Source organism: Cordyceps javanica, chromosome 1 (assembly GCF_051103115.1).
Source record: "Cordyceps javanica chromosome 1, complete sequence".
In the NCBI taxonomy this organism is placed as follows: domain Eukaryota; kingdom Fungi; phylum Ascomycota; class Sordariomycetes; order Hypocreales; family Cordycipitaceae; genus Cordyceps; species Cordyceps javanica.
In genome coordinates, this window is record NC_139295.1 from 6,708,879 (window position 1) to 6,724,283 (window position 15,405).

The window sequence follows — 15,405 nt, forward strand, 5'->3', positions numbered from 1 at the left end:
CTTTTCTTTCTCTTTTCTATCTCTCCATTTTGGCCACCGTCGTCGTCGTCGTCGTTGCTAAACCCTCACTCTCCCACAACTGCCGTCATCATGACATGCCCTGCCAGCGTTGCTTGCCATATCAGGCGTGCAGGCCCTGCCCCGTCTCTCGATATCCGGCCCCTGTCCACCGTCGAAGCCATCGGATACCCAGATGGGCTGGCCGCTAGCAAGGATACGGGTAAGTAGTCTGGAGGCAAGGGTCTCCATCAGTACGTTCCTGGGCAAGGCAACTGGGCTGGGTTGCCAGCGTGCCAGTCTGCCAGCCTCTTTTTGACGACTGACAAAAAGCTGTGGTGCCAAATAGGGACGAAATACTCGAAATGGCCAGTCAAAAATACTTACTGCATGGACGGTTACTGGTGTACTTGGACCTTGTAAGTAGTTACTGCATAGACGCAGTGTTGCTGCATCGCTTCTCTCTCCCTCTCTCCCACTCTTTATTTCTTTTTCAATTCACCCTTTAATCAAATTGACCTTTTATTTTATTTTCTGCTCCCGCTTCTTCCTCCTCATTCCTACTTACTCTACTTTACTCCGTACCGTAGCATGACAAGTGACAGAACTGAATACATTCTCTCCCCCTGGCAAGCTGACCGACCAAGTAACCAATAGGCAAGGCAGGTACTTAGGTACGTACCTACCTACACTTATTACATCACAGTGCAGTGCACGTAAGTACCTACTTAGGCCCTTGGATATCTTGGTATCACTGCTGGTGGACCTCTGGACTGTGGTCATACTGATAGTTATTTGGTGGACATGGACATAAATGAGAGAAAAAGAAAGCAGCGTTTGACAAAAGTTCATTGCCCAACTGCTGATACTTCCCTACTGAAACTTCCTACCTACCCATGTATTCATGTACGGTACCTCGCCTAGGCACTTTATCCAAGCCAAGCTACTTGGACCTCGTAATCCTTATAAGTAAAAAGTTCGCTTGATAGGTACTTGCCTGGGTGGCTCCCCAACCGTGCGGGAATTCTCGGCATTTCGGCATCGTACTTTGACTTTTCTCTACAAAAACACATTTGCAATCAATCTCGCACAACACAAATCATTTTGGTTTTTTCTTTCTTTTTTTCCCTCTCCTTGTCGCCCCTACTTGGGGTGGTCTACCTACGTGCCTACTTAGCTACCGAGTACATCCTGCCAACCAAGCAGCCTAATAAACTAAGTACATTCCTAAGTTAAGTAGGTACCTCTTACCAGTCTACCTTACTAAGTAGGTACCTCGGGGACGTGCGCCGTCAACCCGCCAAACCTTGACGTCGCCCAAGTCCGAAAATTCCAAACCTCTCCCACTTCCCACCTCCCACCTCCCATCGTCCCCTCTAAAACTATTATAAGCTTCACCCACATCACTTGCAGACGCCCATCAACACCCTCTCGAAACACGCGCCTTACCCTTTTCTCAACCATCCCCAACACCCCCAACACTCCAACGCATCACTCGCGCCACCCTTTGCTGCGAGCCTCCCTCGTCCGCCTATTCCTCGCCTCTGTCGTCCTGCAGCCAGCCCACCACCCCAGGGCAGCCTCTCTGACCCCTGCCTAGCTGAGATGCCCCGAGCTAGCACGGTTCCCTGGCCTACGCCAAGTGGGTGCGCCGGCGTCTTCGTCATGTCCATGTCGCTCTTGACAATGGCCATGATGGGAATGCTGGTGCTTCTGCACCTGGCTGCTGGCCAGGCTGCCTGCCTGTTTTGCCGCTGCTCATGACCAGGGTACGCCGTACATTACTAGTGGGTAGTCCCCGGATAACCCACCAGGGCTGACAACTTGATACATTGGTCGGCGTCCAACCGGCGGGACAAGCCACCGCCAATATCTCGACAACGGATACCGACTCATCAAATTATCTTGTATTCCGCCTGCTTTCATGCATCCAAACCATCCTTCCAAACGCATCCGGCGCAGCGAATGCATCAAGCATCTCCCCAGAATCTCTCAGCGTCCATTGCGCTGCCCCTTGCTACACCGCAAGCCCGTCATCAATCTATCTCATGCCGCTCACACGCCATGCATCACGGGGCTGACATCTCTTGCAGCACCATACTCAGTATAATTGCTCCGTATCGAGCTAAACATTGCTAGGTATGCCTACTGATCCAGTGATCGACACGGACCGCTCAACAATCAAAAACTCGACCCAGTTTGCCAGTCAACCGGTCACCCACCACTTTGCTACGTAGTACTTAGTAGTCAGGAGAAACATCCATGACTTGCACCTCGTCGCCAGCACTCTCGAATCGTCATTTCCGAGCCCTGTTCTCTTCTCGGCCGGGTCAGCGGCCCTGTGCTCCCCTGTCTCGCCGGCCCATTTACATCACATCCGTCACACGCCGCTATACCGACGCCTGGACACACAGTTCGCTTTCTGTTTATGATTGACAAGAGAAAATGCCTCCAACAGTTGCAACTGCCGATCCGCTTCCTCCCGTGTCTCGCCCGGCACAACGTACTCTGTACTGGTAGCTGGGTGAGTGGCCAGTTGGCCAGTACGGAGTACACGGTAGACGTTATCCATGCATATGGTCCTGCTTGTCACCCTGCGTTGTTTCTGACACATCGAGGCCCGTCTCATCTTTGAACCCGTCCCCAGGCTAGGCCGATAAACCTCTGGCGTCCTGCCTTTTTCGGTGGCGTCGTTGCAGCGCCTATCCCATACTATTACGTCAAGTCCACCCACACCACACCCACCGCTTCCGCTTGCTTTCCCGATGGTCCAACCTACCGACACATCGAGTTTTGGCCATAGAAATCGTAAAACGAAATGCCATTGTTTCGCCTCACATGCTGCTCCGGTTCGCGATTCTGCCTTGACCCGGTTTTGGGGGGTGGGGGGGGTCTAGACAACTAGAGTCGGTCTGCTTTGGCTTGAATCAATTATATCCGACACGGGCCAGTGGCAACTATGCGTCACCTCGTTTCTCTAAGCCGGCCGTAAGACGTCACCCAAGAAGTGCTGCTACTAGTTGGTTTATGGATAGCGAGTGACCTGTTGCGTATCGTTATTGTAGAATGCAAAGTTGTTCGATCTCGGTAGCTGCCACAATTGCATTGCCATCAGAGCTGTCACATTTCGATCTGGAATTTTTTTTTCTAGGTTGGGTTTGGCGAACGAGCTCGGTCCAACAGCGACTGAGACATTTCTCCCGCGTTGGTTGCCCATAATTCGGCGGGGAGTCATCCCGCATATGGTGGTAGGAGCTGTGCTTCTCTCATTGCCTGTGTAACGTCAAGCCATACATGGCCCTGGATGGGGTCATTTCGGCCCCCAAAGTTTAAGCGAAACTTCAAATTCTCCTCTGCACAATCTACACAATCTTCAATCGTCTCATCGTGCTCCTTGACCGCACTCTGACCGCACTTTGATACATTGCGACCATGCCATCCTCTTCACGTCCACCTACCCCACTACCGAGTAGTGCACACGACAGTGACCTGCGATTCAACAGAATAACCCTACCATGCGAGTAGATTGAGGACTACCGGCCTGGTGAATATCCTCCTATGACGCTCGGCGATGAACTCGCCAAAGGTCGGTACAAAATCATACGCAAGCTAGGCGAGGGCTCATTCTCTACTTGTGGTTGGCCCAAGATGTCTCGTAGGCAATATTACCCAGGTTCTTGAGTGTACTCAAACGCGTACCCAAAAAGCTGACAATCGAAGAGACGGGAAACGTATGTGGCAGTCAAGATTCTTATGTCCGCGATTTCCGGTACAACGACTGAGGAGCGAATCTTGCATTACATGGCCAATGTTGCGCCGCTGCAGAGCAAAAGGTACATTACAGAGCTTCTGGATACGTTTGAGCTCAACGGGCCCAATGGAAACCACAAGTGTCTGGTCTTTGAACCAATCGGCCCCGATGTGAATAATATGGTTGAGGAGCTCCCCCAGTTCAACCCTCGCAAGTTTCGGGGGAAGGTCCGCTATCCACCAGAGATGGCAAAGAGTATCCTGAAGCAGTCAGCACAAGCACTAGCCTTACTCTACTCGCATGGAGTTTCCCATGGCGACCTCCAGCCTGGCAACATGCATTTTGGCCTCGATAATATCGACCTCGTACCAGAGGATGCCCTTCGTCAGAGAGACGACCTCCAGGTTAGGCTTATCTCTGAGCGTGTGACAAGGTTGGATGGGAAAACGGATCTATGGTCGCCACCATCCACAGCCTCTCGCCAACTTGACTCCCTACAAGAATGGCTTCAAGATAAAGCTGTCTGATATGGGTGGAAGTGAGTAGTATTATTGCAATCTGATCCGCCCTCGAAACCCTTCATACTCCGAGGGCTCCGGACACCCGAGTTTGTATTCGCTCGGCAAGTCCACAAGTCGATTGATATATGGGCATTCGGCTGTTTTGTTTTCGAGCTCATAACAGGAGAGCCCCTCTTCTGCGTCGTAACCCCGGGTTCGAGGCCGACGACCCAATCTGCTACTCATCAAGCGGATCGGAACCCTTCCCGACGAGCTCGCGAGTCTCTGGACACGACCATCGCTGCATTCCAAGCCAGATGGGACGCTGTCCAATTGCAGACTGGGTGGCGTGCCGGAAGGGGGGGAGTCGCTGTTCCTGCCGCAGATAACCATGGAGGAGCATTTGACAAGGCAAACCCCGAGATGGGAGAAGAGGAGTGTCGGACGGTGAAGGAGCTAGTACGCTGGATTTTGCAATATGATCCGGCAGAGCGCCCTACTGCGGCTGAGATTTTGAGCATCCGTGGTTTCGTGAGATGATGGATTAGATCTTTTCATGATTCACACCTCGGATTTGTAGGCGGCTTGAAAGGACCATTTTCAAAGCAAATCCTAACAGTTTGTATCGCTCTCTAAGACGAACATGAGCTGGATCCGTTAGAGAGCCCTGCTCCGGCTGGGATTTACAGTACCCATGGTCTCATGAGACTAAGATTGGCTGAATATATAGTAATCTATATGCTCGAAATAATGAATATGAGCCGCCATGATTACTTTTGCTCTGAAGGTTGATAATCTTAGTCTATATTAAATCCACCGATAGTAGATCTAGCAACGACCTGCTGTGGCGGATATGTAATGGCGCGTCTTTTGCGATATTCGCGGAAATTGAAGCCATCCATAAAGCTTATTAATGCTAAGCTTTGTCTATGACTCGGTGTTTTTTTGAAGAAAAGAAATCAATGTGATTTAGATCCAGCAGCGCGCATTGCTATCAATATAATTCTATTATATACTTTACAAATTCTTTTCTCGGATGAATACAGATAATTATAGATCGGAATCTTCCAACAGCCTTACGATAATTACACGGATCAGGTCTGCCTACCAATGTGTCTTCCGGGTCTCTTTGTGTTACTACCATAATTCTCGAAATAAGCAAACTCACTTTCAGTCAGCTCCATCACGTGTGTCTATCATCCGTCATGCCCGCACCCAAAGGCGTGCGACTGAACATGAAGTCCGCATTCAAATCAAGCAAACGCTAGATGAATGATACAATGTAGTAAAACAAGACAGATTGAAAAAAGAAGAAGAGCTCTCTCCTATAATGACACGTATCTCGGCGCCGCCTCACGTCGGCTGCTACCGCTCAAGCCACCAAGTAGCACTGCCACACAGCACATCGCCACATCCGCTTGGCCCGCGCGCCGCGCACCCGAAACCTCCCCCCACTAGTTGCGTTTCCAATGGTTAGTCCACGACAGTTCGCCGTCAACCCTTCCAGAATCCTTCTCTTTCCCTCCCATCTTTGTTCTGTTGGTCGCTTATTTCCTCCTCGATTCTCGCCGCAGACAGCTATCGTATCAAGTCCTTTCCATATCTAGAGTCAAGGCGGCCACCAGAACCGACCCGTCTTGTTTCCGTCGACCGTCCCGTCCTCGTCCCCGTCCCTCCCTCCCCCGCCAAGATGGTGTCCGCCGACCGCCAGACCATCATGGAGACCAACCGGTCACTCCGAAACATTAAAAACGTACGAACAGCTGTCCTTCCTTTGTGATCTCATCCCTTCCTCTCGCATAGCTGGGCTTGCGCCCTCGCGAAGAAGGGATGAGCACAGACACGGTCGTTTTCTCCGTTGCTAACCGGCTGTGAAGGAGCTGGAGAACCTGCTCGAAAAAGGCGTCATTGACGAAAACGTGTTCGATACCATCAGCGCCACCCTGCCGCCCGAGTCGTCCCTGTCTGGGCCTCTGCGTACGACGGCCAACACCGGCGGCGGCGGCGGCGGCGGCGGCGCACCCTCCAACCCATCTCCCGCCGCGGCCAGTCCCCCGCCGGCGACCCGCGACTACAGCAGCAACTACAACGCGCAGCCGCCGACGCAAGGCTTCCAGAACATGCACCTCAACGCCGCCGCGTCCCCGGGGCCCCCTTCCTACAACGACACACCCGCGCCGGGCGTACCCCCGCGCGGGGCGAGCGGCCGGCCCATCATCGCACACGCCCGGGCGCTCTACCACTACGGCGCGTCGGACGCGCGCGACCTGACATTTGAAAAGGACGACCGCATCGCCGTCTACGAGTACATGAACCAGGACTGGTGGATGGGCATGAACCAGCGCACCGGGCAGGAGGGCATCTTCCCCCGCAACTACGTGCTGCCCGAGCAGGATCACAAGGCTCCCGGACCGTACGGCCCGCCGCACCAGCAGCAGCAGCAGCAGCCCCAGTACGGCTACCCGGCCGGACCGCCTCAGCAGCAGAACCCGTACAACGCAAACGTGCCCCCAATGGCCGTCGCCGACGGCGGTGGCCAGCAACAGCAGCAGCAGCAAGAAGGTGAGGGCGGCGCAGGCGGCAAGGCGGGCGAGATGGGTAAGAAGTTTGGCAAGAAGCTGGGCAACGCGGCCATTTTTGGCGCGGGCGCGAGTATCGGTAGCAATATCGTCAATAGCATCTTTTAGACGATGTGCAGGCATATCACCACTTGCTTTCTGTTCGGCCCTTTGTTTTGTTTTCCTTGCCCTTCTCTTGCGTTGCATTGCGGATCAATCCGACCCAAATTTCCGGTCGATACTATTTCGCTGTCCCCTTGGGCGGTGTGGCTTCGAGAAGAAAGCCATTGTAGGTTAGATAGATGTTGGCTGACGTATCATGTCCACGATGAATATGACGGTCTTTGAGTACACACGAGTGGCTCCTCTTATTAGTGTTCCAATATGCTCAGCTGCCTTGTCTGTTGCCGACTTGCACCATTGCATGCACAAAAACTACATCGATTAGCGGGAAATCCGCCAGGGAGCCGCGCCAAGGACAATATGTGCTGGTCATTAAAGTATTGGGTCTATTATATGCTAGTTCGCCGGGCTCTTGGACTAGCCTGTGTCTCGCGAAGAAACTGGCCTCCCTCTCTCGGTCTTTATGGTATTACTTATGCCGCGTGGCCATGGCCTCCTCCTACCCCCTTTCACCATAACTCTCTAAACTGCATGGGTATCGAAAAAAAAATTGATGTGTGTACAGGCGCAAGGTTCCCTGTGACCAGCACAGAAGCGATCGACCTTCCGCCGCAGGTGCCACGCGATCAACGCTCTCCCATGATCTTCTTGAGGGTCGCCGGCGGTGTCGCCGCAAGCGAGTACTCGCGGTACTTGGACGCTGTCAGCATGCGACCCCGGCGACCCCAGATGAGCAGCGGGACGGGAATGAGCATAACAATCGCCGCCGCTATCGAGGTGGTGACGAAGACGGTGTTGGTGCCGTTGGCACCAATTCGGGGCATGATGCCCATCCACAAAACGACAGCCAGGGCGTTGCGGAAGAAGACGATGCCGACCATGGCGTCACCAATCATCTAACGCGTGTTAGTCTCCAATGCTGGTCAGCGAGGGGCTCGATCTCGCGACTTACATTGTGGTAGCAGTCCGTGATGTACGTCAGACTGGTTTCTTGACACACGCTGAGTCCGAAAGCGAACAGAATGTAGCTGATGAGCAACTCTGCAATTGGTGCTTTCTAAACGTAGCGACGAAGAAGAAAAGAAGAGTTAGTCAATCCAAAAAAAAAAGCTACCGGAAGAAGATAGGAAATCAGAAAGAAATTGTTCTCACCTTTGCAATGCCGAGTCCAAACATGAGAATGCCCGCAGCGACAAATGCGCCGCCGAGGAGCGCGAACCAGAGGCGCATCTCGGGCTCGTACACGCCGCCGTTGCGGCGCGCCCTGGACACGATCCAGTAGTCGCTCATCGGGGGCACGACGAGGCTGCCGAGGACGTGGCCGAGCAGGGGCCCGAGGTCGAGCAGCGCCAGGCCGCGCCGGTCGAGGTTGTAGGGCGGCAGCATCATCTGCGTCTGCACGACGTGGCTGAAGAGCGAGAGCCAGGCCATGAGGAAGCCGTACGTCAGCGCGGCGTAGATGACGCCCGGAAAGGTGCCGAGGATGACGAACGCGGACAGGATCCGCCGGCGGATCGGCCGCCCGGTGCGCGTGAAGAGGGCGAAGCGCTGTCGGAGCGGCCGCGGCCCGGGCGGGAGATCGAGGTAGGCGCCGCCGCCGGCCTGGCGGGTGACGTTGACGAGGTCGAGCATGTCCTGGTCGTCAGCGTCAACGGTGGCGGTGCCGGCATCCGTGCTGTCGTCGCCGATGGAGATGCGGCGGTTGAAGAAGTAGCTGCTGTGGCCGCGGGTCGCGGCGGTCCTCTGCTCCTCCTCCTCGGCCTCGAGCGTCTTCTTGGCGGCGACCTGGTTGTCAATGTTGGGGACAAAGGTCGACTCCTCGACGCCAAAGAGGACGAGCAGGGCGGTGGCGCCAAAGAGGCCGGCCATGGTCCAGGGCAGCCAGCGCCAGTCGTGGTCGTGGCCGTGGGGCGTGGCAATCTCCGAGGCCAGGATCGGGCCGGCGAAGCAGCCGACGCCCTGGGCGAAGACGGCGAGCCCGTAGACGGTGGCGAACTGGTGGGTGAAGAAGAGGTCCGTGATGGTCATGGGCACGAGGGACTGCGCGACGACGGCGCCGGCGCCTGCGACGGCGTTGGCCGCCCGGTACTCCCACCGGTGGCTCACGAGCGCCGTCCACACGGCCGCCGAGAACTGCAGCAGCAGCGACGCCAGGTACGCCGGCCGCCGCCCGTACTTGTACGCCAGCGGGATGAAGACGATGCCCGCCGACGCCATGCCAATGTACCGGAACGACGTCGACACGGCCAGCTGCGACGCGTCCATGGACAGGTCCGACGCCAGGTGCACGTTGCGCAGCAGCGCGAGGTCGGTCCACGCAAACGTCACGGCCGCGTAGACGAGGACGATGCTGAGATGCACGGCCTTGCGGCGCAGAGACCAGTTCTACATACGGTTCTTGTGGTCAGCGAGATGCGGACAAAATTTTTGAGCCGTAGAAACGGGCTTTTTTTGGTGCGCAGCTTACGAGAGGGTCATCGTAGTCATCTGTTGGCTTCGGATACGAGATGATGCTCCCGTTCCGACCGATCAGCTTGACCGAGCCCGGAGGAGTCATCTTGTTCGTCTCGAGGGGGGCGGCCTGTTGGTACGAGGAGGTCGTGTGTGTGCGTGTGTGCGTGCGTCCAAGTCTGCGGCCGCGTTGGTGTAGAAACAACTCTGTTATATAAGAAATCAAGGCCCAAGAGGCAAGCAGGGGCTGTAGCATATCACCAAATTGGTCGATCCAGTTTCACCTCGTTTTAGATCGGTGATGGGTGCAATGGATTTCGCATCCCGCCCCCGGGCCGGGACACGGCCTTTTTTTTTTCTCAACGCGGAGAGGCATTAACACGCGTCGCTGCTTTTTTTTTTCTTTGTTCTTGCCATTCTTTGAAAATCCCCTCAAGAGAGTCAAGAATGCATCCATCTTTCTCCGTGGGCCAATGTTACCATGGACGCGAGCCAAGACGGCTTTGTTTCATGGTTGCTCCTTGCAGATGGGCTCTTTCGCGGTTCGGACGCGGGCACGGCTGGGGAAAATGCCCCGGCACAGCGTGGAGAGTCATGAATTCAGAATTGGCAGTTCGGGGGAGTCATCTGCCGGCCCCAGAAGAGGGCCCCGGAGAAGTCAAAGTCAAGAGCCATTCGTAGCTATTCGGTAGTAGCCTTTCCGCTTAGTTCCGCCAAGACCATTTCGTGGAATCGTGGTGACCATGTCTGGGCTGTGATTGGTGTCGCGACAACCCAGTTTACCCCAGGGATGGCCCGCCTTATTACTGGTAGTCTGTGTCTTGTCTCTTTCTGTAACAGGAGCACGACCGTCTCCACGAGAGGCTCCCTCTGCTGGCTTACTATTGTTACCAGTTGCCACCGGCTCACTCCATGGTTGGGGGTCCGGAGTGAGCAAGCTCGGCGCCGGTGGCGCGACCGTGCAGCGTCCCGCCTCGCGCGAAAAAGGTCCGAGGGCATTCTCTTTGGGCCGGCGGCGTTCGCTTTGGGCGCTCGTCGCAACCCACTCGGGGGTCGCTTCAACGTTTCAGACTCGGTGGGTAGGAGAATGGAATCGATCGCTGCCGTTTCTCACTCCTCCATACGCTTGATTTAGCCAAAAACAGACTTGTCCAGCCAAGAATCGTAGGAAACGGCATGCGTGGTTTACTCGTCGCGGCCTGAAGATGCGTCATCATTTCGAGCAACGTTTATGCGGCTCATGGGGCCTGCACACCGAATAGAAGAGCTTGATGCCGTGGTCGTGATCATCTCTCGCTTACAGAACGGGCGTGAAAGTCAGTCCAGCAGCCTCGCAAGGCTCATCACACCGTCATACTTTATGCTGGCGGCGGGTGCCAGCGGCTCGAGGTAAACTGCGGGCATTTTCCATCGTGTCATTGGGTATAGTTGGACTGGTAGAGTTTACCCTTCAAACTGTTCTCGTTGCAAACACCAGCAACGACAGACTGTTTCGTCAGCAATCCCAAATCGATTCAGTAGTCATCAAGCTGGATTTATGGTATCTGTAGCACTACGTTTTCTGTCGCGTGTTTGAGCTTCTCCTTGTATTTTGGCCCATCGGTAGCCATGAGGAATGGATGCGAGCATCGCTTCTCTGGACTCTCGTAGACTATATCATGGTCAACTGACGGGTCTGCTTACCAACCGGGCACTGTGAGCTCGTATTGTATTGTATAGTATTATTATTTAACGCCGGGAAACCCCTGAATAGGGAAAAAGGCGCCCGTGGGGGCTAAAGTAACTATAAGAACTACAGTCCGGTGCTGACGGGAATCAAACTGGCCTATCGCTATTTTTCTGGAAACTGCTTGACTGCTTTTGTGACCTCTCTGGGGTCAGCCGTTTTGGCAAGGTTTTTATTAGTCTCCCGCTTCCCCCTCTCTCTTACCTAGGGCAGACGTCTTCACTGTGAGCTCGTGTTTCAGAAAGGCGTTCTCTCCGGGTTCATTTCGGTGTGCGAGAAAATAACCGACAGCCTTTTCAATATCGATTGCGGGTACCAAAAAAGCAAGCAAGTAGAAAGAAGGCTCAGGTACTACATTTCCCGGTAAACTGCGCCCAGACCCCGAGGAGCCGCACAAGGCCATGTGGGATGTAAATGAGGCTCTTGGACAGACTCCGCTCCATCCTAATGGTAAGCAATGGCGCCATTCACCCATTGCGTCAATCTAGCCGCCGTTTTCTATCGACTCCATCATTTAACCGGCCGGAAATTTCTTTTACGACGGCTTCCAGAAAAACCGCATCTGTGGGCGCGTCGTTGCGGGAGGGAGCCAGAAGCTGTAGGCGCGACTCGCGTGAGAACAGTTTTTGACTTTTCTCCGAGGATCGATTCGTCGCAGGCTCAGCGATCGTGTTACGCCTTCGGTCTGCAACGATCAGTAGACTGTAGCCAGGGGCGCGCGATGGCTGGCCGTGTAAACAAATCCAACCCGCGAGGTAGACGTGTGGCAAAACATAGCATCCATGGTGAAACAGAAGTGCAACCGAGACGAACCCGGCCTCGTGGTGTAAGCTAGCAATCTCTGCACCCAAATGGCTAGTCTCGACAGCACGATCCCGATGCGTCCAGGACACAGGAGTTCATCTACGTGTAGCAAGTCATGGCCGCGCGAGTCAACAATCTCTCTCGGCTCCTGGCAGTGCTGCGAGTCAGACTTTGGATATTGGCATTCGGCATGCACAAGTGAGTACACTTTGCGGTGCCTTTTGGTACGCTGGCACACCTCGGTGCTCATCCGAGATAGACACGGGTGGGGGCCACAACTTAGAATCATCAATCATCATATACTTTTTTGTACCTGCCGGATGAGCAATGAACCGGCCCATCTGGGCCAGAGGTTCCTGGCTGGAGGTTTGAAGAATGGTCGATCCCTCATGCATGCCACCATCGCAAACTCAGTCGACAAGAAAAAACGAAAAATTTGCAAATAACCGTTCGATATTTTCAATAACACCATCCTCACTCATACAGCTTCTTATCTGGAGACTCAACAGACGCATGAACCGACTTCCCCGCCCTTGAATGGGGCTTACTGTGACGTTACAGCCTTATATTAGACTTCAATAAGCTATTACGTATACTGGCTACACTGAACGGGCCTCGAATCTTTAGTAAACGGCAACGGCTCTTATGCAGCAATTGCAATTCATCGCTTTGCTCACCCTGAAACACTATCCAGCTGGCCATTACCAGTAGTCAATGACGTCGAAACTATAAAGAAAAAAAAAGACGGAAAAAAGAACAGAAATTAGCCGTCATGCCTGCTTCTATTGTGCACACGCAGCTGGAGTGCTATCTTTCAAGTCGCTCGGACTGAGTTCGAAGAATGACAAATCGCGTGCCAACACACTTTTCCGCATGGCATGTCGCTCATCCCACCCGGACGCCGTCCACAATGGTAGTTCGAAATGATGTGGGAAGAAGCCAGCATGCTCCCACCCGGTAATGGCCATGATCTTGAAGTTTTCCGGATGTAGCCAGATGTTCTTTCGCGAGAGGTCATTGTGGCAATAAACGAAGACGTCGTTCTCTGACCAGAGCTGCTCCCACTGGCGGCTGTCGTTTTGGTATATCCTTCGGGGCGGAATCACGGGAATGAATCTGCTGACGCTACCAATATATCTTCGCCGTTTTCTGCGAAGCTGCGGTATTATGAAGCGGTTCATCTGCTCCTCGACGGCGGCGACGGCGGCAATCTTTGTTCCTTCGGGCGCGTATTCTAGCTGGACGGCGCCGTGGATCCGTCTCGAGGCAAAATGCAGTAGCCCATCAATCGTGTATAGCTGACACTCTTGAACAGGGACATTGGTGTGCTGTCGAATAAATATGGTTGCCGAGTATTCGTTCCGAAGCCGCTCCGTATCCCACAACGGCCAAATGGTCCGCCCCCTTCTGTCGACGGGGAGCTCCTCGGCGCTTAGCTGCCTTTTTACAAACCAGTTTGCTCCCAGCTGGAAATGTCTTTCATGGTCACTGGCCGTCCAAACAATGTCTTGGGGGCCATCCAGTTGCATTCTAGTGTTTCTTCGAGTTCCATGTCGCTTTGTCCCAGCAACAATCTCTACACCGACGAAGCAACAAATCGAGGGATATATTTAAGGATTCCCCGGTTCTAGATTGAACTGGCTACCGAAAAAAGCTGGGTTACTCAATCAAGACTCCGTACTACCACCTATCCGCGCTCTATGTATCAAACAAACAAATTCTGACAAAGTCGTTTCTGTCCATGTCAGTTACATAGTACTACACCGAGATCTTGCTCTCGGGTAACAACAGATGAAACTACGCGGACGAAAAAAGTGTTTGCTACGAGTAGGTGCACCAACCTCGAATTGTGAATTCGGTAAGTCGTCATCACTTTGACTGTCGAAATGCCGCCGTACGTAGCACACGACCCGATTTCTGTGGTGCATTCATGTGCAATTTTCACTTATTCGCAACTTGTCTTGGGGACCTTCTTTTCTTTTTGATTACTCATACTTTTCTTTTAGTCTCTATGCTACAACTCAATATACAACCCATCTCATTCGTCATGAATATTCCAGTCACGCACAATATCTAGTAGCTAGCAGGCGTGATGGGCCCCATAGGGAGAGGCTCGATTTTTGTCAGGCCCTCACCGACGGGCTCGGCCCTGGCAACAAGGCGAGTCCTGGCAGAGTCGGCCTTGGGAACAGCAGGGCTGTTCTCCAGACGATGCGTGCACTCGCCGCCAGGGATGATGATGTTACCAATGTACTTTTCGAGGGTGGTGTAGGCGTTGCGAATAGCCTGAGCGTTGGGCTGGATCTTGCCGATGCCGCCCTTGACGTTCTTGTCATAGACGGAGACCACCGTCTCCTGGGCAAAATTCTCCTGCTGCGATGTGCGGCCGTAGTCGTCGGTGATGGCCGAGTCCTTGTTGTAGGCGTCGATCCAGGCCTTTCCGTTGGAAAAGGGCACGCCGTACTTGGGATCAAAGGCGTGCGAGTCCAGCGAATGCCCCGTCTCGTGAATGAAGACGGTAATCTCGCAGTCGCCGTTCATCTGGATGTTGTCTCCCGCGCTGCCGGCAGATCGCTGACCGGGGAGGGCGATGATGTGACGGATGAACTGGCGCATGCGGACGGGGAGGCGCCCAAACAGCTCCGTCATGTCCTTCTTGCTGAGAGGCGAGTCCTTGTGACGGCAGAACACCCAGGGCTGTTTCTTGCAGTCGTCATAGTGGATGTTGAAGGCGCTGACGTCAAAGGGCGAGAAGCCGGCGCCCTTGGCAAGGTTCTTGCAGTCCCTTGGGAGGTGGTCCTTGTCCCAATCATCGGTAGTGTGCGCGGCGATTTTGAGGGACGACATCAGGTCGGGACCCAGGCTGCCGAGGCCGCCATTCGGAAAGGGAGGCTTGATGACGGGCTTGTCCAGAACGGCAGATGCTACGCTGAGCAGCGCCGCGGTGGCCAACGAGGCAATAATGGACGTATGCATGATGGCTTCTTCAGGTAATCGGGAATGCGAAATTGAAACAGCTGGCGGGCCGCTGGCGATCACGGCGGCACGGCCGCCTTTATAGGTTTCATTTCACAACACGCAGCCCTGTGAAGTCTGGAGCTACTGCCTGGATGTCATCCAGCTGGTAAAATGGAGCTATTTTGGGATCAGCCTAGTTTTCTGGTGGTCAGCCTCTTGGGCCCGGGCGATTACTCAATTGGGTAGGTGGCAGTGTCGCTCCTCAAGGAGGTCTCGCCGAGTGAATCTGAGCTAGGCCAAACTAATTGTTTTAACTGGGGAAAAAAGCAAATGGGACGGAGAAAAGCGTTCCGTCATATAACTCATAAGTAATAGCTAGCCAATTCAATGAAACCTGTTTCCTCTCTTCAGTCTGGGGTCCTAGCTAACCAAGGCCGCACAGCCCAGACTGCGGTCATCTAAACGAAGAAGAACCATGTATAAACCCATGGTCCCAGAGTACTTTTGCAGCAATTATGTGTTAGATTGCCTCCAAAT

The 15,405-nt window shown here is 54.0% G+C and overlaps 5 protein-coding genes across 5 annotated transcripts; 2 read left to right on the plus strand and 3 right to left on the minus strand.

Moving 5' to 3' along the window:
* Nucleotides 1-3,645: 3,645 nt before the first annotated feature.
* V2A60_002037 (uncharacterized protein) lies at nucleotides 3,646-4,275 on the plus strand (the record flags this gene model as incomplete). Its single annotated transcript, XM_083253389.1, has 2 exons — nucleotides 3,646-3,652; nucleotides 3,740-4,275. 2 exons carry the CDS (start codon nucleotides 3,646-3,648, stop codon nucleotides 4,273-4,275), a joined length of 543 nt encoding a protein of 180 aa, XP_083109515.1.
* Nucleotides 4,276-5,938: 1,663 nt separating this feature from the next.
* Nucleotides 5,939-6,935, plus strand: V2A60_002038 (SH3 domain-containing protein; the record flags this gene model as incomplete). The annotated part of the gene is made up of 2 exons (XM_083253390.1): nucleotides 5,939-6,001; nucleotides 6,126-6,935. The coding sequence occupies 2 exons, from the start codon at nucleotides 5,939-5,941 to the stop codon at nucleotides 6,933-6,935; spliced, it is 873 nt and encodes a 290-aa protein (XP_083109516.1).
* A 620-nt stretch (nucleotides 6,936-7,555) lies between these two features.
* V2A60_002039 (uncharacterized protein) lies at nucleotides 7,556-9,486 on the minus strand (the record flags this gene model as incomplete). Its single annotated transcript, XM_083253391.1, has 4 exons — nucleotides 7,556-7,825; nucleotides 7,882-7,986; nucleotides 8,082-9,314; nucleotides 9,397-9,486. 4 exons carry the CDS (start codon nucleotides 9,484-9,486, stop codon nucleotides 7,556-7,558), a joined length of 1,698 nt encoding a protein of 565 aa, XP_083109517.1.
* Nucleotides 9,487-12,692: 3,206 nt separating this feature from the next.
* On the minus strand, nucleotides 12,693-13,439 carry V2A60_002040 (uncharacterized protein; the record flags this gene model as incomplete). The annotated part of the gene is made up of 1 exon (XM_083253392.1): nucleotides 12,693-13,439. One exon carries the CDS (start codon nucleotides 13,437-13,439, stop codon nucleotides 12,693-12,695), a length of 747 nt encoding a protein of 248 aa, XP_083109518.1.
* Nucleotides 13,440-13,983: 544 nt separating this feature from the next.
* Nucleotides 13,984-14,886, minus strand: V2A60_002041 (uncharacterized protein; the record flags this gene model as incomplete). Its single annotated transcript, XM_083253393.1, has 1 exon — nucleotides 13,984-14,886. The coding sequence occupies one exon, from the start codon at nucleotides 14,884-14,886 to the stop codon at nucleotides 13,984-13,986; it is 903 nt and encodes a 300-aa protein (XP_083109519.1).
* Nucleotides 14,887-15,405: the final 519 nt, after the last annotated feature.